Source organism: Argopecten irradians, chromosome 5 (assembly GCF_041381155.1).
Source record: "Argopecten irradians isolate NY chromosome 5, Ai_NY, whole genome shotgun sequence".
In the NCBI taxonomy this organism is placed as follows: domain Eukaryota; kingdom Metazoa; phylum Mollusca; class Bivalvia; order Pectinida; family Pectinidae; genus Argopecten; species Argopecten irradians.
This window is the reverse complement of record NC_091138.1, coordinates 27,135,090-27,158,350: the sequence shown is the minus strand read 5'-3', so window position 1 is coordinate 27,158,350 and position 23,261 is coordinate 27,135,090. Positions and strand designations below refer to the sequence as shown.

Here is a 23,261-nt window from a genome sequence, read left to right as displayed (position 1 = left end):
ACATCCTTACAAATGTGTTTCTACCAGATACATGTTTCTGGCATTATATCTTGTATGCAACATACACGTGTATACATGTATCTGCGCATTTATCATTATTTCGAAAGAATAAACATAAAAAGATGTACAGTCTAAACAAACCTGTCTCTTGCGACAATAATTAGTACAAATGATCGACTTAAGTCAGATATTAAGACTACTCGTGATTGTCTGATAGATATCGGGGACTCTGTAGATGTTGATATTTAGTGTGTAGATATAAAATTTTGATCATGCTAAATTATATTCTATGTTTGTTGAGCAGGGGACTCCGCAAGTCTATTTGTTATCGGCCTATAATCTGCACACGTTACGTACCCTTGGTCCTCAATTTGCACACGTTCCCTATCAGAATGATCCTTGTCAACTCGACGTTTGTTTAACTCGGGGTTTCAGCTAGTCGGTGCGTGGACGGTCAGAGAGCTCAACGAACGGATAAAAATGTCTGAAACTGCAGGAAAGGTAAAAAAACCAGAGCATGCAATTTGTTTGAGGCGTGTACTCTCCATTATAAGCAAAGTTCAGGAAACATTTCAACGGCAACGATTGTCATTTTGTATATATAAAATTATGTGGGGCCTTCATGCACATGACCTGAGCTGTCACACAAATAACGATAATCTAAATTTTGCACAGGGGCTTGACACAATTTTTCACCTCACTATCCACAGTCCGTGGTTAGAGGTGATCCGAGTCACTATCATCAACATTTCCTTGAACTGTTTTTTTGAGGGGTACCGCACACTTACAATAAAGTTTTTTGAGTCAATCTCGAATCAGTTAATTAAAAGTTTATTGTAGTTGGGTTTATAATTAAGTCATAAATTTAGACCACAGGGACATGCAAATTATTGGTAATTTTTAACAATATGCTTGGTTTATGATATTCCAAAATAATAATACTGGAGTATGCTATAGTGTACATGTGGCATCTAGTAGCAGAATTGGATTATTTGGAAAGACTTCCTTTTAAATTACGGGGGTTTGTATACGTCCTCCAAAGTGTCTGAAAAGGGTTTTATTTTAAGGGGTCGAGATAAAAAAAATGGGGCATTGTTTTTTTTTGGGGGGGGGGGGGGTTGTAAAAACTGAAATTAAAAAGGAAAAGATTAATTAAAAGTAACAGTGCTATGTACTTGTGTTTTCTTCTCTTTTTTTTCCCTGTTTTTATCGCACAATGAACTCGGAGAATTTGGATACATACACCTAAGTGTGAATCATTCTGAGAATTTTGTGGATCCTACAACAGGTGCCTGCACAAATCTGATCAAAAATTGTTAGTGGTGTATCGTTAGTGGTGTATCAAACGTACGTCAGTTTCCAGCAACATACACCAGACAAAAGAGTTTTGATGTGCACTTGGGCCGAGTACATGTGGCAAACTCTAAGGAAGGACACAAATTTAATTGAACAATTCCTCGCTGACGTTGAAAAGTATACGTTTACTCATTGAATATAAATGAATTAATATTCAGCTGTTCATTATTTTTATTATTTATGTAGAGGGGGAGGGGAGGGTGCATGGTGATAATATAAAATTTGATATATGAATTATGTATGCAACTTTGCATATGTTGTAGTAGTTGCTAATGACCATATCAATCTGTAAAAATGATAAACCATAATTAAATAAACTTCAGGCAGATTTGAGTGGGGGGTACAAAAGGAAGTCTTACCGATGATTTTGCTTCATGTAATCTTTACAGAAAATAAGTAGTCTGGATAAATGTCTAGAACAAGCATATACAAGCTAGGTAACATATGATAAATATATGATACTGAAACTGCAGTTATTTTCATGTTGAGCACATATTTTATTCAATTTTATTTATGTCATGGCACGGTGTCCGTCGTCCATCTGTCACCATTTCCTTTAAATTGCTTCTACATAGCCATAGAGTTTTGCGTGGATTGTGGGGAACAAGAGTTTGTATAAATTTTGGCTCTTACCCCCGGGGTGGGGCCCAATAGGGGAAATAGAGATAAATTCTACGAATTGCTACTTATCCTAGAGTTATATGCATGGATTGTAACCAAATTTGGCCAGAAACATCCTTGGGAGAAGGGGAATAGACTTTGTATAAATTTTGGATCAGAAAGAGTGAGGCTAAATAGGGGAATCACAGGTAAATATTCACCTTTCTCCGGAAAAAACCCCAATGAACATGTATAGTATTCGATCAGCACATTATTTGGCATTACAAACCAAGTGAGCGATACAGACCCTCTGGGCCTCTTGTTTTTATATTTAATGACAATTTTCTGTTTATTAGATAATAATTTTAAGTTATTATTTATTAGGTCATCAAGTGTAAAGCAGCAGTGGCATGGGAGGCCAAGAAACCAATGGTGATAGAGGACATCGAGGTGGCACCACCTAGAGCAGGAGAAGTCCGAGTAAAAGTAAGTATCGTTGTGCAGCGGCAAAAAGGGAAAGCTAGTATACCTGAAGGAAATATACACAGGATGCCTATTCTGTATTTGCATATTACAGAGTTATCTGCACTTGTGGGTAGGTATTGATTGTGACGTCATGTATTTGTGAGCATAACGTCATACTTTAATTTGGCGAAAACAATGTGAATTGCGCTCAAAAAATAATGATGTAACAATCGACACCAAGCCGTAAGGGAGCTAACTTTGAAATATGTATATATAGATATACATGTATTTGTATTGCTCAATACAATTAGTGCAAGTGCATACATCCAAAATAAAATCAGATGAAATGTATTAAAATCATATGAATTCCAGTCATTTTTAAGAGGGTGCATCATGATCAACTGAGCCCTTTGTTCAGATAGTTATTTACACAATGGGCAGATTATCATCGATAACTATATTATAATCACATAACTTTTATCAAAATATCTCTGTTCAGTTTTGAGTTCGCACAGAAATATTGCCCCTCTCCTTCAAAAGTGCAGGTACAATTACCCATCCCTCCAAAAATTATCTGGAACACTAATAGACTCACTAGATGCAGTTTCAATGTTTATGACTCTGGATAGTAGACATTTCCAACAGTTGGACATGCCAGGAAAAATGTTGAAGACTGAATATGTGAAGTAGAATATGTTATAAGATAATATGTGAAGTAGAATATGTTATAAGATATAAGGGAAGTCAAAATATGTCCAGCTAAGCTAAAGCTTAGACAGCAGCTGTTACTGCATGAATACTGCAGGTACATGATATGAATATGTAAATCTTCGAATTAACAATTTTACAGTCAATGTAATAATATTTAAGTTGTACGATCTATAACTTTCGCTCTTTTTGTCATAATGTTTAAGTGTTATACTCATTTTTCTCTGTCTGTCTGAGGTTTAACTTTCTAACATAATCACTTTTTACAAAATTGAGCACTGGAAGTATTATGATAATAATGTAATGAAATATTTTTATCATGTACACGAGAAAAATCAGCTCGAAAGATACCGGATCATTCCAAACTCTTCTGAACAACCTCGCGACAATCTCGAAATAACAAAAGAGTTGTGAAACCAAGAGAAAATGTCAACAGTTTTCACAAACAAAAAATGTGGTTGACCTTCACAGACTGGATCTACACAGAAAATAATGCTTGCACATTACAATATTTGATACACACTATTGTACAGCGATATGTGAATCAGATGTTTCAAATACTCACTCTGCGGACATATACCAACTTGACTTTGCTCAAATTAGCCAGAAGGAAAACGTAAACGCTTTCATACTCACTTACTCTAGTTACCTCGCTCACCATGTGCAGGTTGTGTCGACATCAGTCACATGATACGATTCGAAATTCCGACAAAACTCAAAGTTACTGAACATGGCGATGATTGAACCAGTATAATATGATCCCTAGATTTTGGCTCTCTTATAGGCCGACATGTATTGTTTAAGATGCTTCAGAAAATTTCTTAAAACATTTCTTATATATTTTTTTTCAGATTACAAACACAGGCGTGTGCCACACTGATGCCTATGTTCTTGATGGTTTTGATCCAGAGGGTATATTCCCTGTTGTCCTTGGCCACGAGGGCGCTGGAGTTGTAGAGAGTGTGGGCGAGGGAGTCACTAGTGTTGCAGCAGGTGGGTGAAGTAATGGCTACAGAGTCAGTAATGTCCTATTGTGTAGGTATAGTGACATGACCAAGTGTGGGCAAGAGATAGTCAATAGTGTAAAAGCAGGTTGGATTGGTCACAGTGCTGTTTTAAAGTATGTAGGTACTCATTCTGTGCATGTGACTACTGACTATATAGGTCTGTGATAGTGAACTTGTTGAATTTTATAAATAAATGTATTAAGAAACTGTTGATAAACAATCCGAGTAAATAAAGGTGATCCATATCCTATTACAAGTAATAAAAGTGTGTTTTTGTTTTAAGGTGACCACGTTATTCCACTATATATTCCTCAGTGCTATGATTGTAAATTCTGCAGCAGTCCAAAGACAAACTTGTGTGGGAAAATCAGGTAGGTATTATTGGTTTATACCATATTATAAAGTTATAGGGTTTTTAGCTCACCTGGCCCGAAAGGCCAGTGAGCTTATATCATGGAGCGTCGTCCATCCGTCGTCCGACATTTCTTTTAAATTGCCACTTGTCATAGAGTCCCTTATGGATTGTAACCAAATTTGGCAGAAACATTCTTGGGGGAAGGGGAAAAGTTTGTATAAATTTTGGGAAGGATAACAGAGTTGGTATGAATTTTGGCTTTGACCCCCTGGAACAGAAAGAATTGGGCAAAATAGGAGCATTAGAGGTAAATATTCACATTCCTTAAGAAAAGAAACAATGAACCTGTATTCAGAAAATTTTTGGCAAAACAAACTTGGTGAGTGATACATGCCCTCTTTGCCTCTTGTTTTTACTCAACAACACAATTAAAAACGAAGTAGATCTACATTACATAGCATTATATGTTGGTATAATGACTGTAAAGGGTGTTTTTATTATGGAATACAAAAATATAAATGCCATATATGTTTAGGTCAAAATATTGCAACAGTCTGCGACTTAAGCATTAGTCCGATGCCTACCACTAGTAATTTTATGGCGGGACTAGTGCCAATTGTAATGAAAATCATTATAAAATGCTATATTCACAATAGTGATGGTCAATAGCATTTTCAGCATATTTTCAATGTTTTCTGTATTTTTCTGTATGCGATTATTTCATTCTGAATGCATCATTTTGTGAGAAATTGCATTCATAAATGCATCTATTCAGACTGTACTTTGGGTCAAAAATCGTAAAGTAATGATGACTGAAGTGCTGAAGCAAAATGGCTGTATGGTTTAATTTGGACTAGTGATGAAATACCCAGGTTACTAAAAGTGTGGGTTTTACTAGTCCAAATGAGCAGCAACGAAAAAAATTAACGTCACAGACTGTTGCAATACATATCACAATACAGCTGTTGTGTATCACAATATATCATGGTACACTTCTGCAGTTTTGTGGCAGCCCTAGTAAGTGTGGAGACATTGAACCTTATATTGAATTTTATTCAAAAATATACATGTACACTACAAGTGTACAAGGCAGATAAATAAAAACCTCAAAATGGTAATGTTATATAACTGAAGGAATATGATAAAGATGTAATATATGTTGTCTTGATTTTCAGGTCCACACAAGGAGCAGGTTTGATGCCAGATGGTACATCTCGCTTCACATGTAAGGGAAAGACGCTGTTCCACTTCATGGGTTGTAGTTCTTTTAGCCAGTATACAGTTGTAGCTGAGATATCTGTCTCAAAGGTATGGAAGGCTTGCAGTGATAGACCATTGATATGTACAATAGGGAGGAAATAGGTTTTGAAATTCCATTTTATAAGGGGAAAAACATTGCTTGTACAAAAGCTTGTGTATTTTCTTATATAATTACAATGATAAAGCAAATGATATCTGTATGTAGTATGTTAGACTACCAGTGTATTTCTCCAAAAGATTCTGTATCGGTATCATGAAAATATACTGGCATCATTTTCTTGAAGAGAGTTGTAGATGTTTCACACAGATATTGAATGTTTGCTGTGAAGAAGATAATATAACATCTATTTGTAAAATAATTCTTTGCATTATATCATACTTTCAATTGGCTAAATATAGTTAGCACGTACCAATACAAAAAAATTACTCTGATACTAACTTAGTTTGTCTGAACATTAAATTTTATTATACATATTAACCCTTAGACTGCTACACGCGACTATATACGCGTTGGTTTAAAATGGCCCTCAGTGCTACACGCGTAAAAAAGACGTTTTTTGACTCCGAGTTTTCAACCGGCGGTCCCGATCGTCAAATCTCCCTCCTGTTGCTAAAATTATGACTGAAAACGAAAGTAGAATGCTTACGATTGGTTCTAGTGTAATTACATTCGATATTCTCGGGATTATACACTAAAATAAGCACAGGTGTGGAGGAATTCGAATGGTATACTGACTCGTCAAAATGGCCGCTCCGATAGATCGAAGTGATGAAGAACGTGTACAACAGTTCTTTGCTAGCGATGTGTCAGAAGTTGAAAGTAAATTTGAAGGGTCAAATACTTTAGATTGGGATCCAATAGAAGGCAAAATTATTTTAATTTCTCCTATAAATAAGTGTGTGCCCGATGCCAACACAGAACATGAGGCAGCCCCCCCACGCGGCCGGCTGCTGTGTTGACAGACGACAAGATTGACTTTCACAGGCGAGTTGAAATTAATGCATTACATGAATAAATGTAAGCTAGTTGCTTTTAAAAGCATTTTTGGATGATTACAATATAGAAAATATAGTTGTTCACACAAATTTGTTTATATTATCTACACGAAGTTTACCGTCAATGACCGGCATGTTGAAAGAAAACATGAACGAAAAATGACACTGGGATTACGTTTTATGAGATGCAGGTGTTTCTTTTACGCTGATAACGGCTATGGGTTTTTATCCAGATTAAGTGATTTACACCACTGTTGGTCAAGACATGATGCATTTGAAAAACAATTTCTCAGAAATTGTTTAGGATCGTTTTCTAGTTATATTGTCTAATTACCTTTCACCTGACTGAAAATGACTTACCTGGACTCACCTGAGCTATAACAATACTTTTAAGGGTAACTTGGTCTAAGATAGAGATAATATGTGGTGCATAATGCAAATGCATACACTATGTGACGATAGACCAGAAATTACTAAGTACTAAGGTACTAAGGTACTAAGGTAAGGTAAATACTAAGGTTACTCTATTAAATTGGTTTTATTTCATAATTTTAACTGAGTTTTCTTGTTACTATTTGATACAACCTAATATTTTTACCTTTAGTCACCTGTATTGTTACCTGTATGCTTAACGAGAAGTATATTTGCGGAATAAACAACATCAATATAAACTACAGTCAATAACAAACAATTTTCATATAACTTTTATTTACATAATGCAAATAGTTTCAAGATATAATCATTTAAAATTAAGTTATCATTTCCCTGGATTTTACAAAATTAATGCAGCACTGAGAGCCATTACTATACAAACCATTGCAGCAGCCTAAGGGTTAACAAACACATAAATAGATCAGATAATAGGCTAGACATATATAAACTTCTCTGAATTCCATTGTGTCAGCTGCATTATACTATTTCTTAAAGTGAACAGTCAGGCAAGGATGGCTAAAGTCGGTAAAAATGGTGTGAATGTATCCAGTATAACTTCTTATGAAATGGAAAAATAAAATCTCTCGTCAAAATCTGTCTGCGTACGAAGAAATTAATTTAAAGCATGGAAATTCTAAAACGTCCTCCCGGCTCACTATGTCCGTGGTTACATTCCCACGCAGCCTCGCTTTCAATGCTTTCAACTTTTCTTTACTTTAATGGTCAGAACTTGGAAACTAAACAGAACTTGACCGTCGTATTAATATGTGAGAACTTTTGGAAGGCCAATGAACGCATTTAGACTGGTTTTCTTTGCCCGACTATTCACTTTAAGTTTCTATGATTCTGTATCAATTTTAACTTTCTAGCTTGGTTTTTTTTCGTGATTTAATGGGTTTTTTCGTGATTTAAACGGAAAAACCATGAAGTAAAATATTACATAAATGTATTGTTCTACATTCCTTATGAAACATATGACAATAAATATTGACAAATTCCAATTAAGTATTTTGATTGATACAGTTGAAATTCCAAATCGTAGATCAATACAATTAAGCATGCAGGTAGAACATGTTTCTAGCATATCACTGTAAAACCAACTAATTTCCATTAGAACTGATTTATTTCCTACATATGTGCAAATTTTAATGTACTCTTAGATTGAATTGTCCCTTTAAGGTTATGAGATGTAAATTAACAATGTTTGTTTATTAATGCTTCAGGTTATTCCGGAAGCTCCCCTGGAGAAAGTTTGTCTGCTAGGATGTGGTATCTCGACTGGGTATGGAGCTGCTCTCAATACAGCCGGAGTACGTAATTACTGATATTGTAACACTAATGTACTCGTTTACCAATTACTAATGTTACATGTAATTGGTCTTTGTCATACTATTAACTTATTATCAAATTGATTTATGTGTGCATGCAATGTGATGGGCAATATATAATTTTAGATATAGCTAATATATCTGTAATTTTGAATATTCAATGAATTGGCATAATAAAAGATCTAAAACTATTTTTACAAACTATTTATATAAGGACAGGTTATCTCCCTTTACTTTAGGTGGAGCCTGGATCTACATGTGCTGTGTGGGGACTTGGAGCTGTTGGATTGGCCGTGATGATGGGCTGCAGACGGGCTGGTGCAACTCGTATTATTGGTGTTGATATTAATGATTCAAAGGAAGAGCTAGGTTTGTGGCATTTGAAAGTAAATCATAGTTTTAATCAAAATGTGGCACAAAATGTTCACTTTTCCTTGCAATTGATTTTAGAAATAAGTTTCATAGAATTAATGATTTCTTCAATTTATCGACAATAGTAAACACAAAACATGTAATCAATTTAGTGGCTGCTTTACACTTTTCACAAAAGCGAAATTTTATATTGATAACAATTCCAGTTATCTTGTGTAGGAAGTGAAGTAGATTTCCATCACAACAGGGACCTCTTACTGTCGTAAGTGGTCATATCATATACATTCTAACACAAGGCCTTCACCTCTTGGTATTATGATAGATGAGGAGTAACAGTGATTTGTATTGTACTACTCTGAACCTTGTTGGTATAGTGATTAACGTCTGGACATCCTATTGCAGCCCCCAAAATGAAACCTTAAGATGTAGCCTTATAGCTCTGTTAACCAACATTCTGCTAAATATAAATGTATGTTTTACTTCAGCAAAAAAGTTTGGAATGACAGAATTTGTGAACCCAAAGAAGTATGATAAGCCAGTTCAGCAGGTGATCGTTGATATGACTGATGGAGGATGTGATTACACATTTGAGTGTATTGGCAATGTCGGAACCATGGTGAGCAACTACAAGCAATGTTTGAATAATGGTCGAAGGTTTATTGAAGACATCCTAGACTTTGAAACATTTTCATTTTCTGCTGTGTTAACAATTAATATCAAACAGCTGTAAAACAAAAATAACAAAACATCACTTGTTTGAATGAGAAGATGAACGAGAATGACAATTGATCGTTTGTTAATACTACTCAACAGAGGGCAGCACTTGAGGCGTGTCATAAGGGCTGGGGAGTGTCAACTATTATCGGAGTGGCAGCAGCAGGACAAGAGATCTCCACCCGTCCATTCCAGCTTGTTACTGGACGTGTGTGGAAAGGATCAGCCTTTGGAGGTCAGCATTATCTCCCTTCAACTTCTGTGAAATGGGGTGTACACATCTAGCTCTCTAACAAAATATCTTGGTGTATAATAATTTTTTGCTACCAATAACTTTCAAAAGAGAAAAAAGAGAGGAAAACTTTTCATTAATCAAGAGTCCATCAAAATGAAATATGTTAAAAAAAACAGACCAGCTACTTATAGACTATTTATTAACATGATTTGTCGAGTTTTCTTTCAAACAAAAACTTTTTAATTTATATCAGCAATAGTTCTTGTTAGACCACAAAAGGATGTTTTCTATATTTTTAGGTCACCTGAGACAAAGTCTCAAGTGACCTATTCTAATCGCATTTTGTCTGCCATGGTCCGTTGTGCGTCGTATGTCTGTAAACATTTAACATTTTCAAATTCTTTTCAAAAACCGTTGAAGCAAATTCAATGAAATTTCGCACAAACCTTTTAAGGCATAAGGCCAATCAAAATTGTGAATTACATAGTCCCCACCCTCCTGGGGGCTGTGGGAGGGGACAAAACAGGTAAAATTGACTTAAAGTCTATACGGAACGGAAAATTATGATTTAATCAAATACTCTTCATATATAGTAAAGTCTAAAGGTCCTTTGCAAAAATTGTGAATTATATAACCCTGGGGTCTCGGGTTCCCCCTTGGGAGGGGGTTAGGTTTACTATAGTTTATATAGGGAAAACACATTTTTGAGCATTATTTGGTCAATTGTAATAGGAAATGGGTCAAATGTTGTCAGAATTATCCCTATGAAATGGCCATTGAATCCTATTAACAAATTTTCCATGACTGACCCCCAGGGACCTTCCGGGTGTGGCCAAAAGGGGTCAAATAAGCTAAAACTTCAAAAATCTTCTTCTGAAATTCTTGAACTGGTAGAATCAAATACTCTTCATAGATGGAAAGGTCTTAAGGTCCTTTACAAAAATTGTGAATTATATGACCCTTAGGTCTCATTTTTCCCACTGGGGTGGGGGTCAAGTTAACAATAGTTTATATAGGAAAAACACATTTATGAATATTATTTGCTTATTTTTCATAGGAAATTAGTCAAACTGGGTTAGAATTATTAGCATATGAGATAGCATTTTATCGTCATATCCATATTGGTCCTGGCCGACCCCCAGGGGCCTTAGGGGTGGGGCCAAAAGGGGTTAAATAGGCTAAAACTTCAAAAATCTTCTTCTGAATTCACAGATTTCCCAGACCCCCAGGGACCAGAGGGGCGGGGCCAAAATGGCTAAAATTTCAAAAATCTTCTTCTGAATTCACTGGTTTGATGGAACAAAATAATCTCCATAATTAAAAAGTGAAATTTATAAAATCACTGACACTGACTGACTTCTAGTTTGGTTTTACGTTGGCAAAGCAAATTGGAATTTTAAGCTTAAGGTTTGGTAACATGATACACTAACTATCAAAATGAAAACCAAAAAATAAAAATTCTTATAGGAAAGTTCAATTTTAAAGTTTATTTTAATTTGTAAATACTTTTTATAGATTTGAACCTACTTTGCAATGCTCTTTCTGTAGCAGCACTCAGGTGACCGTCAAGGCTTCTTGGGCGTCTTGTTGTATATTAATGTTATGAATGATTTTGATACTACTCTTACATGCTTGTTATTGATAAAATGTTGAAATATCATTATAAGTTAGACTCATTATCATTATTTGATTTCAAAATAATCATGGTAAATTAAATTTTAAAGACTATATTGTATATATAAATTATGTGTTGTCATAATCCATTACCATGCTTGCTGTACTAAAATTCAAGACGAATCAAAATCATCAGTTTTATTATCAATTAGCTCACCTAGTCCAAAGGACCATAGTGAGCTTGTGTGATACTGCGCCGTCCGACTTTTTTCACATAAACGACTTCTTCTCTGAAACTAAGCATGGGATAGCACTCATAATAAAATTGGTACCATCCTTATAGGGTGGGGATTCAAAATTGTACAAATGGTGGGACTGACCCCAGAAGGCCTGAGGGGCAGGGCCAAAGGGGTTAATTTGGCTATTTTCATATGAACAATTTCTTCTCTGATACTAAGCATAGCATTGCACTCATAATAAAACGGTATCATCCTTTTTGGGAGGGTATTCAAAATTGTACATATTGTGGGGCTGACCCCCTGTGGGCCTGAAGGGCGGGGCCAAAAGGGGTAAATATGGCGAATGTCATATAAACAACTTTGAAACTTAGCATTGAATGACACTCATAGTCATTTGATATGGATAGCATCATTAGGTGGTTGGGATTTAAAATTAATTAAATGGTTGGGTCAATTTTGCTATTTCTAATTGTAAGAGTTTCTGTGATAATTACATTTCAAAAAATGGGACAGTGATGGCCAAGTGGTAAACATGTCCAAACATATTATCACAAGCCCTCCACCTCTGGGATGTGGGTTCAAATCCCATTTGGGGCAGTTGCCAGGTTCTGACTGCTGGTCGTTGGTTTTTCTCTGGGTACTTTGGCTTTGCTCCACCAACAAACCTGGTACGTCCTTACATGACCCTGTTGTTAATAGGACGTTAAACTAATAAAATCATATTTTAAAAAAACAGTTGAGCGATACAGACCCTCTTGGGCTATTTGTCTTTAATATCCGGAGACCCATTCAATACCTTAGATATTCTGTGGTTCATAAAGGACACAAATTATAATTTCATGACTTCCAATTTTCTTTCAGGCTGGAAGAGCAGAGACAGTATTCCGAAGCTGGTGGATGAATACATGAACAAACAGATGATGGTGGATGAGTTTGTCAGCCATAACCTTTCTCTGGATGATGTTAACAAGGCCTTCGACCTAATGCACAAGGGGGAAAGGTACTAATGGCATCTATCGATACACTGCTACTGCAGCTTTAAACTGATTTAAATGCAAATTTGGTTTAATAGAATTATTACTGGGATATTGATTTGACTGCACTGATTGACAAGGTTCAGAAGCCTCTTGTTCTGTTAAGTCTTATCTTGAAATTGAAAATTTGCAAAGATGTGTCTATTTTGGATTTTAACATCAAAAAGTTTTATTTTTGTACTTTGAAGGATAGCTTTTTATCATTTTCCATCACCTTCATATCTGTGCTTTTAATCTTGCCAATTAATTTATCAAAACACAAATAGAAGAATGGAAAAAAAAAAGAAATGTTCTATGTAAAATTCTTATATAATTTCTAAATATTTTTCTAACGTCTTGTGAAAAAAATATATCTTTGTATAACCATTTACCAAATCATTGCATACTGATATATTACAATAGATTTCCCCTTCTTTGTTTTCAGCATCAGAGCTGTCCTGAGTCTGGAGACTGGAGTCAACTAATGTCTCAATTAAGGATATGGAATCCCATCCATTGATGACTGATGATGATGGAAGCTCACTTTAGCATTGTTTTCCTTGTACAAAAATGAACATTAAATATGATTTCTGCGATTGAAGTGCTAATTGATGCAATCATTTATATATCATGCCTAATATTGTACTAGATACTGTAATCCTTGATTGATGATGATTTGTTATAGTGCTACTGATTTCTGGTTGTTTTATCATCACAGAAATTCCTTGGTCAGAGGTCATTCAATTTATATAGAAGCGTGATGTAACTGACGCCTGAAACAGACACATACTGTGATTTATTACATTTCACAAGATACCTTAGTGCCATTCCTACTGTATCATTATACACAACAATGTGAAGTAATGAAATTTACTGATACAGGTCTGTTTTGTTAGAGATGCCATGTTTTAATAAGTGATATCAACAAATACCATTTGATACTGTATTTGTACAAAGTTTATCTGTTCATGGCTTAATGTAATGTTAATTTTACATTACCATGACTTTACCTCAAATTTAGTATATATGGGTGTATTTGTTGAAAGATTTTGCATTTATTGGTGTGGAAGTAGACAACAAAGCATTTATTATTTAATGTCGATATTATGACACAGAAAGCTGAAGGACATTACACTACAGCATCCAATGTATCAATCCAATCTTAACTTGCTTTCATCTACTTTGAAGGTCATAGGGTAAAATGTAAAATATTTAAATAACCAAAGGCTCCAAGTGATGAATATTGGACCAGGTCCCGATTTCTCAAAACAAACTGAAGTCCAAAACCGACTTAAGTCTAAAGTTTTCATATAAGTTACATAAGGAAAAAAACTTAAGTTTTGACTTAAAAGCCTGCACTTTTGTTTCGAGAAATCAGAGCCAGTAGCTTTATAGCATAATAAGGTGAACAATAATGAACGTGTCGCCTGAATTAATTGATCCATACTTTATTGTGTAAATGGTTACCTATATATGTAACCACAGCAATGATTCTTACTACCTAATGTAGAAGTTGTGTAAGGGAATCACCAAAACGACAAATTGTTTTATATGAAAATATTTGATTGATTTATTTAATTGTTGTATGATTTATCATATAAAGCCTAAAGATTCTGATCTAATTAACAGATAATTTTTATCCGTGTAGGATGAGATGAATGGTGCAGTCAGTTACCAATATATGTCCATCTAATGCTGAACACCACTCTTATGAAGATATTGTATATGTTTTATATATACGGTACCATTGTAACACCATGCCATGTATATTATTTAATATTTTGTTTGGGAAATGATAATAAAATCTTTGATATATATATAAACAATGTGGTTATGTTATTTCAAGGTCGCAAAGGAAGAACATTGTGATGTTTGTCATGTCATTGTACATGTGTCATGTTGATATGTTTCCTACCAGTAGAAGTAGTAAAATAAATACATATCAATCCATATTAAGATAATATTTCAAATGAACTCATTCAAGAATACAGCCAATTGGGTAGGTGTCCTTTGTATTTTTTTTAGCCACTGAACTTTGTTTTGAGAACATGGCAAATAAAATTAGTTGTAGATGATTCCGTTTGATTTTCGGTCTCATATTGGTATGTTTTTTTTAGCCCAGCATCATCAGATGGGGCCGGTGAGCTTATGTCATGGCGCGGCGTCCGTCGTCCGTCTGTCCGTCTGTCGTCCGTCCGTACGTCCGTCAACATTTCCTTTAAATCGCTACTAGTCATAGAGTTCTGCATGGATTGTAACCAAATTTGGCCACAAACATCCTTGGGGGATGGGAAACAGAACTTGTATAAATTTTGGCTCTGACCCCCCAGGGGCAGGAGGGGCGGGGCCCAATAGGGGAAATAGAGGTAAATCCTATAAATCGCTACTTGTCCTAGAGTTCTGCATGGATTGTAACCAAATTTGGCCACAAACATCCTTGGGGGAGGGGGAACAGAACTTGTATAAATTTTGGCTCTGACCCCCCGGGGGCAGGAGGGGTGGGGCCCAATAGGGGAAATAGAGGTAAATCCTTTAAATCGCTACTAGTCATAGAGTTCTACATGGATTGTAACCAAATTTGGCCACAAACATCCTTGGGGGAAGGGGAACAGAACTTGTATAAATTTTGGCTCTGGTCCCCCGGGGGCAGGAGGGGTGGGGCCCAATAGGGGAAATATATATAGTGGTAAATCCTTTAAATCGCTACTAGTCATAGAGTTCTGCATGGATTGTAACCAAATTTGGCCACAAACATCCTTGGGGGAAAGGGAACAGAATTGTATAAATTTTGGCTCTGACCCCCCGGGGGCAGGAGGGGCGGGGCCCAATAGGGGAAATAGAGGTAAATCCTATAAATCGCTACTTGTCCTAGAGTTCTGCATGGATTGTGACCAAATTTGGCCACAAACATCCTTGGGGGAAGGGGAACAGAACTTGTATAAATTTTGGCTCTGACCCCTGGGGGCAGGAGGGGCAGGGCCCAATAGGGGAAATAGAGGGAAATCCTTTAAATCACTACTAGTCATAGAGTTCTGCATGGATTGTAACCAAATTTGGCCACAAACATCCTTGGGAAAAGGGGAACAGAACTTGTATAAATTTTGGCTCTGACCACCGGGTGCAGAAGGGATGGGGCCCAATAGGGGAATTAGAGATAAATATTCAAATTCCTTTAGAAAAGAAACAATGAACCAGTATTCACAAACGTACTTGGCATTACAAACCAGGTGAGCGATACAGGCCCTCTGGGCCTCTTGTTTTTAGCCCAGCATCATCAGATGGTGGGCTATTCAAATCACCATTCATCCTTGGTATGTTGTCTGTCCGTCTGTTAACAGTTCTTGTTACTGCTATTTCTCAGAATGCACTAAAGGGAACTTATTCAAATTTGATGAGTAGTTTTGTTGTTTGTTTGTTTGTTTGTTTTGGTGTTTCTTTTGTGCATTTTGGGACTGATCAGTCAACAAGATGGCCACCAGACAGCCATCTTGGATTTTTATAGTTAAAGTTTGTTTTTCTCTGAAACGGGGGATATTAATTTGGGTTTGTCAGTCTGTCCGTCTGTCTGTAACACTTCGTTTCCGTGCAATAACTGTAACAAATGTAAACTGATTTTCTTCAAACTTGGTGACAAGGTTAAATGCATTAAGGGCTCGACCAAGTTCGATCGCGACAGTCGATGGACCTTATTTAGTGCAGTTATGGTCCTTTGAATTTTCAATACCAAATATGCCAGAATGATGTTTTGTCTGTAGCATAAACTATTTTTGTCACACACACTAAAGCTTTTAAGCAAATTGCAACACAACAAAGATACCTAGAGACATATACTGAGCAAATAAATGATCTTGACGTTCAGGTGCAGGAGGATCGCAATTATTGTCTCTAATCATTATGAAGTAAGCTAAGATTTTCTGTATCACATGTGCAATGTAGCAGAGGCTACGTAAGTTCAATAAACTCTGCCACAGAACTTTTTTTATTCCCAGATTACAGATGTGGGTATTAGGGCTTTGTCAAACCTTGTACATATACTGACGGTACATTGTACTGGCCATGCCATGTCTGACGTTAATATGCAGCAGATGGTGATCCCAGTGTTAATATCCAAGTTAAGTAGTTTCTATGTCTGGAACAGCTGGTGCATATTTTCTTCATTGATAAGGTTATACGTGTTCACGTCATTGAACATTTTTATCGATCAACTAAGCATTCGATAGTTGTAAGTAGTTTGGAGGCGTTATTACATGTAGATATGTAGACACTAAATACTACCAAAAAGACACAAGATGAAACAGCCGCTTCCTTTATCGCAACGAGTTTAAATGTCAAAAGCTACAGTTTCAGCATACCAATTGCTCTTTCAATTTACGGAACTGTTCCATTTTCTTGTCGATGCAGGGAAGAACTAAAGTTCTTAACATGAAATTAATATTAGAACTTTTACACATGTTATAATGCCTATCATTAATTGCTGACTCATGTTATAATGTCTATCATTAATTGATGACTCGTGTTATAATGTCTTTATAATACATATCAGTAATTGATGACTCGTGTTATAATGTCTATCATTAATTGATGACATGTGTTATAATGTCTTTATAATGCCTATCAGTAATTGATGACTCGTGTTATAATGTCTATCATTAATTGATGACATGTGTTATAATGTCTTTATAATGCCTATCAGTAATTGATGACTCGTGTTATAATGTCTTTATAATGCCTATCAGTAATTGATGACATGTGTTATAATGTCTATCAGTAATTGATGACATGTGTTATAATGTCTTTATAATGCCTATCAGTAATTGATGACTCGTGTTATAATGTCTATCATTAATTGATGACATGTGTTATAATGTCTTTATAATGCCTATCAGTAATTGATGACTCGTGTTATAATGTCTATCATTAATTGATGACATGTGTTATAATGTCTTTATAATACATATCAGTAATTGATGACTCGTGTTATAATGTCTATCATTAATGGATGACACATGTTATAATGTCTTTATAATGCCTATCATAAATTGATGACTCGTGTTATAATGTCTATCATTAATTGATGACACGTGTTATAATGTCTTTATAATGTCTATCATAAATTGATGACACGTGTTATAATGTCTATTATTAATTGATGACTCGTGTTATAATGTCTTTATAATGTCTATCATAAATTGATGATACGTGTAACAATGCCTATCATTAATTGATGATTATACGTGTTATAGTGACTTCATTATATACGTGTATGATTGACTTTCATATTATTGATGATATGTGTGTATAATGTCTATCATTATTGATTGGATATGACTCGTGTTATAATGCCTACATTAATTAATATGATATGTGTTAAAATGTCTTTATAATGCCTATCAGTAATTGATGACTCTTGTTATAATGTCTATCATTATTTGATGACATGTGTTATAATGTAATGTCTTTATAATGTCTATCATAAATTGATGATACGTGTAACAATGCCTATCATTAATTGATGATACGTGTTATAGTGACTTTCATTAATTGATGATACGTGTTATAATGTCTATCATTATTGATTGATGACTCGTGTTATAATGTCTATCATTAATTGATGACATGTGTTATAATGTCTTTATAATGCCTATCAGTAATTGATGACTCGTGTTATAATGTCTATCATTATTTGATGACATGTGTTATAATGTCTTTATAATGTATATCATAAATTGATGATACGTGCAACAATGCCTATCATTAATTGATGATACGTGTTATAATGTCTATCATTATTGATTAATGACTCGTGTTGTAATGTCTATCATTAATTGATGACATGTGTTATAATGTCTTTATAATGTCTATCATAAATTGATGATACGTGTAAAAATGCCTATCATTAATTGATGATACGTGTTATAATGTCTATCATTATTGATTGATGACTCGTGTTATAATGCCTATCATTAATTGATGATATGTGTTAAAGTGACTTTCATTAATTGATGACACGTGTGACAATGCTTATCATTAATTGATGATACGTGTTATAATGCCTATCATTAATTGTGATACGTGTTATAATGCCTATCATTAATTGTGATACGTGTTATAATGTCTATCATTAATTGATGATACGTGTTATAATGTCTATCATTGATTGATGACAAGTGTTATATTGCTTATCATTGATTGATGACGCGTGTTATAGTGACTTTCATTTATTGATGACTCGTGTTATAACGTATATCATTAATTGATAACTTGTGTTGTAATGTCTATTATGAAATGATGACTCCGTCGTGTTATAATGACTATCATTAATTTGTTGACTCGTACACGATCATTAAAGTTTCCTGCGTAAAATGTCCTACATGTATACAATGTTGATTTATGTACATAATGAATATGAATGGAATCAGAAACATATATCTACATGTGTATATAGTATGTTTCTGGTGGGTCAACATCTAACGTCTTATTTTTATTATTTAGAGTCGATTCGATGAATATAGATAACGCTGACTTATTAAATTACAGTGTATTTGCCTTTGGTGTATGTTGTCATTACATTCACACGATACCGAAATCCCACAGTTTACACGTGTAGGCCGAGTTATCTATACTACTCTCATAATGTAGGACCGAACGTAAACGTAGGTGAATGAACATGTCACTACCATACATGTGTTTCCACTAGTCTAGTGCCAAAGATCACAGATCTGGATCTATAAATAGCACATGGTTGTAGTACTAGAATTTAACCTTGAATCCAGCTTGAACAGGATCAAATGACGTCAAAGAAGTATGGAAACCCGTGTGCACTAAGCTTTCCATAAAACAATTAATCAGAAAGAACAAAGTTAATGTCATATTTTGTTAATTCTAACGACAATAGACAATAAACAATGTTTATTAAACCAATCAAGGTCCCGCACAGGGCATTTACATACAAAACATTTATGATTACGTAAAGTAGACATCATACAGGACAACCTTTAAAGTGAAAACGCAGTTATTTGACTAGATCGAGATTGTGAAAACGCAGTTATTTGACTAGATCGAGATTGTGTCGTTTCAGTGGGAAATTGAGTTATATAATTACCGGGGAAGGTTCTGTGAATTAAAATCAGACAGGGGAACGAGGATACTCATGTTTTCGTCGTTCATGAGCCATATAAATGTTTGGAACGGTGTGATATTCAGTAAAATTACTACACGTACACTGTATTTTGTATTCTAGACACACAAAGCAATGTCAAAGCACAGAAGTTTGATATATGAATTACCCTATATATCAAAGTGAACTCTATCAGACTTGTAGCAGTTTTACATGTTTAAACTTCCGAAGAAAATGGAAGTAGAATCTAGCCCATCTTAATATTATAGATTGTAACAGTTAGGCCTATAACAACATGTAAAGCTTGCATTATTTTGTAACTGCGTTGATCCTTTTTATTTTGATAACATAGTCTAAGCTTATATCTTTTAAGCGGGTGTTGGCGCCAACAGGTTTCCATAGATTAATGACGTTATGCCACTAAAAATAAACGGAGGTGTGTAAATTTTAACCAATCGAAAGACATCTAATTTGGCATATTGCCAGAAATTTTCTGATGCAATTCAGGACTAGTTTACGCAGTAACTTTCCGCGTAAAAATGTAGTCTCATGGTTTAAAACAACAATCGGTCATTTAACTGTAGTTATATTACGTATGAATTGGTTTTGATTGCATGTTTTGTTTTTAATATTATGTTAAACAAATATAATTAACTAATTGTGTGTTGAAGACAAATAGTTACGCAAACCGCGGAGTAATATCACCTTCAACGTTGTGGATACCCACAAGCACTTGCCGTAGAGTCCATTTCTCAATGCTACGTTTCAGATAATCACACGAGTTTAACCACCAGATATTCTGGCGTGAAAGTTGTCAAAATGGCTGCTTAGTATTGGAGTGCAACCCCCACGTGCCAAAGCACTTTGCTTTGCACCAAGTTTACATTCATCATGGCGTAAGTAGACTTGTATATTTCTTTTAATTTGATTGATTTTCAGAGATTTTGGTGAACCAACAAACAAGGCGCCATCTTGCCACGAGTCTAAACCAGGAAGTTTCGAAACACGTTTTACGATAATTGTATAATGAATTTGTTAGTATTATGTTATACTTACAATGTGTTTTATGAATCTATTTACTTTGTTGTCATTGTTATATGTAATATCCCATATCCTACTAGCTCATCATCGACTCGCCAGGAAGGGGGGGGGGGGTTAGCTCGTTTGTACGATATCGGTACAGCATTCAAAATAGATCGATGTTCCCTAATTTAGATTTAAACTGATAACATAACGAATATTTTGTAATGTTGGCATATATTTATGTATATTGTTTATATGATAATCCATTAAGGTTGATAATATTTAAAAAATGACACTGAGAAATGTTTATTTTTACAGGTCCCTCAACGTTTCTTCACTGCTTACCCTGGCTATAGCCACCGGATTCCTAGCACCTGTAGAACACATTAAATTATCACTTCCTTCATCAGTTTCAATTGACGATACTTTTGATGACCAAAATGGAGTTGCTAGACATGGAATTGCTTCGCTCCGAATTTCTGACAAACGACCTGTCTGGGTCGTTCGGTCAGAGTTCGGGCGATGAAGATATTTATGGGTTGGGAACTTTGTTCCCAGGTGAAACCCAGAGCCCGGCCAAGGGTCTCCAACAATCTTCTGGAGTGCTTGACGAGTTCCTAGCACAAAGTCCAGTTGGTGAGTAACATTACGGTGTACCATTGCTATGTATAATGTCATTTTCGTTGTTGCCAGTGCAAAGTCATAGTCAAAAATACAATATGGATAGATCAGATAAAAAACATCAATATAATCAAACATTATAAAATACTGTATAAGCCGGATACTAATTATTATTGTAAATTGCCCTTTTTCAGATCCCCTTGGTGAAGAATGGATGGAGAATTCTGCCTTCGATCTGGAGCAGGCTCTAGGCCTGACAGACCTGGGAGATGTGCTAGTTGCTGCACCAGCCACAGAACCAGTCAATGTGGAAAACCCATCCTCTCCAGATCCAAAGCCTAAAAATTCTGGTATCCTCCACGAGCTTCTAGTTCAGCCAATGCCATTATTGGCTCATGTAAACGAAGTGGAGGAAAAGCCAGCAATTGATATTGACTTGCTAGACTGTGTCACTGAAGTGAAAGACTGCGATGTTGCAGAGGGCATTTTGTCGTTGTTGGATCAAAACGAAAGTGTTAAAGTTGAACAAGTACAACCAGAGAAGATTGATGCTGTTGATTCAATAATTGAACAATTCATTACTTCACCATTATCGGTGGATGAGGTTGAAAACTTCTTGTCTGGCTCTGAGCCATCTAGTCCAGAACAAATTAGTGTTGAGCAATGTGATGATCCAGACTATATACCAGGTCACAGTGACAATGAAATAAGCCCTCTCAAATCAAAGTCTAGTAGCTGTAAGGCAAAGAAACAGGCGAAGTCAAGAATTAGGGCAGAACCATATGAAATTCCCACTGAAGGACTATCGAAAAAAGAGCGAAAGAAAATACAAAACAGAAATGCTGCAATTCGATATCGTGAGAAAAAGCGTGGTGAAAAGCTACATGTGAAATCGGATGAACAGTTGCTAATGGAGACCAACAAACAATTACATGACAAAGTTGATAGTATTTCTCGCGAAATTAAGTATATGAAAGATTTGATGACGGAAGTATTTAAGGCAAAGGGATTAAAGATCTCATTTAAATAAAGGGGAATGGGGGTGGTTATTTATCTTCATCAATCATCAGTTCAGTTTGACCGGCCAGTTAACTTCATATTTGTTGTGAATTAAATTAATGAAATTTTAAGACTGATTTTGTGTTTTGATTTGATTCATCATTATCCAAGGAAGTCCATGTTAGTACTAAGGAAAGAAACTGGTAGATTAGAATGACTGAAAGGGACAACCAAGAGTTAATTGCAATTTGCATATTATATATATCGGAAACAAATTCTAATGGAAATTAGATTACCGTATTTGACCCAATAAGAGCCCATGTCCCTATAAGCGCCCATCCCCCTTTTTGAGGCCTCAATATTTCAATTGCCCAGGCATAAATAAGGACCAAAACTACATGAAACAGTATAAATATGCATTAATTTTGACTTATTAGCACCTTTTCATTTTTATCATTTTTTTTCAGCGCCATGGGTGCTTTATTGGATTGAATACGGTAGTTGGTTTTACTGGGATATGCAGGAAAAAGTCCACTAGTGAAATGTTCAAATCGCTTGTAGTCTGCCATTACACATTGTGGTCAGACGTCTTGTATACCAAACCTGACCCTTTCCAGTGTAGTAAAGAAACAATTGTCGTGGACTACTAAAATTGCTCTTGAAGTAGTGTTTTTCATATGCATGTTCTTGTCTAAAAAAATAATTTTTTAACATCATCCGCGGTAGTTATATACTGCATTTGTTTTACATGCATGACTTTGGCTCGGGTATTGCCTATTCCTGCAGTGATATTTTGGGGGGGAAATT

The 23,261-nt window shown here is 35.3% G+C and overlaps 2 protein-coding genes across 2 annotated transcripts; both read left to right on the top strand.

Annotated features, from left to right (window-relative positions):
* The first annotated feature begins 343 nt into the window (after positions 1–343).
* LOC138323401 (alcohol dehydrogenase class-3-like) lies at positions 344–14,779 on the top strand. The gene is made up of 11 exons (XM_069268000.1): positions 344–501; positions 2,341–2,442; positions 3,981–4,122; positions 4,420–4,507; positions 5,667–5,799; positions 8,403–8,489; positions 8,747–8,876; positions 9,365–9,495; positions 9,693–9,828; positions 12,543–12,681; positions 13,140–14,779. Exons 1-11 carry the CDS (start codon positions 481–483, stop codon positions 13,177–13,179), a joined length of 1,149 nt encoding a protein of 382 aa, XP_069124101.1. The 5' UTR covers positions 344–480; the 3' UTR covers positions 13,180–14,779.
* Positions 14,780–20,567: 5,788 nt separating this feature from the next.
* On the top strand, positions 20,568–22,585 carry LOC138323392 (cyclic AMP-dependent transcription factor ATF-4-like). Its single transcript, XM_069267977.1, has 3 exons — positions 20,568–20,707; positions 21,153–21,470; positions 21,650–22,585. Exons 2-3 carry the CDS (start codon positions 21,266–21,268, stop codon positions 22,483–22,485), a joined length of 1,041 nt encoding a protein of 346 aa, XP_069124078.1. The 5' UTR covers positions 20,568–20,707; positions 21,153–21,265; the 3' UTR covers positions 22,486–22,585.
* Positions 22,586–23,261: the final 676 nt, after the last annotated feature.

Excerpts from the sequence above, each read along its gene's own strand:
- LOC138323392 (XM_069267977.1), top strand. The coding sequence starts at position 21,266 with ATGACCAAAATGGAGTTGCTAGACATGGAATTGCTTCGCTCCGAATTT. Across the intron at positions 21,471-21,649 it reads CCTAGCACAAAGTCCAGTTG|ATCCCCTTGGTGAAGAATGG; the intron begins GTGAGTAACATT and ends GCCCTTTTTCAG.
- LOC138323401 (XM_069268000.1), top strand. The coding sequence starts at position 481 with ATGTCTGAAACTGCAGGAAAG. Across the intron at positions 502-2,340 it reads TGTCTGAAACTGCAGGAAAG|GTCATCAAGTGTAAAGCAGC; the intron begins GTAAAAAAACCA and ends ATTATTTATTAG. Across the intron at positions 2,443-3,980 it reads CAGGAGAAGTCCGAGTAAAA|ATTACAAACACAGGCGTGTG; the intron begins GTAAGTATCGTT and ends ATTTTTTTTCAG.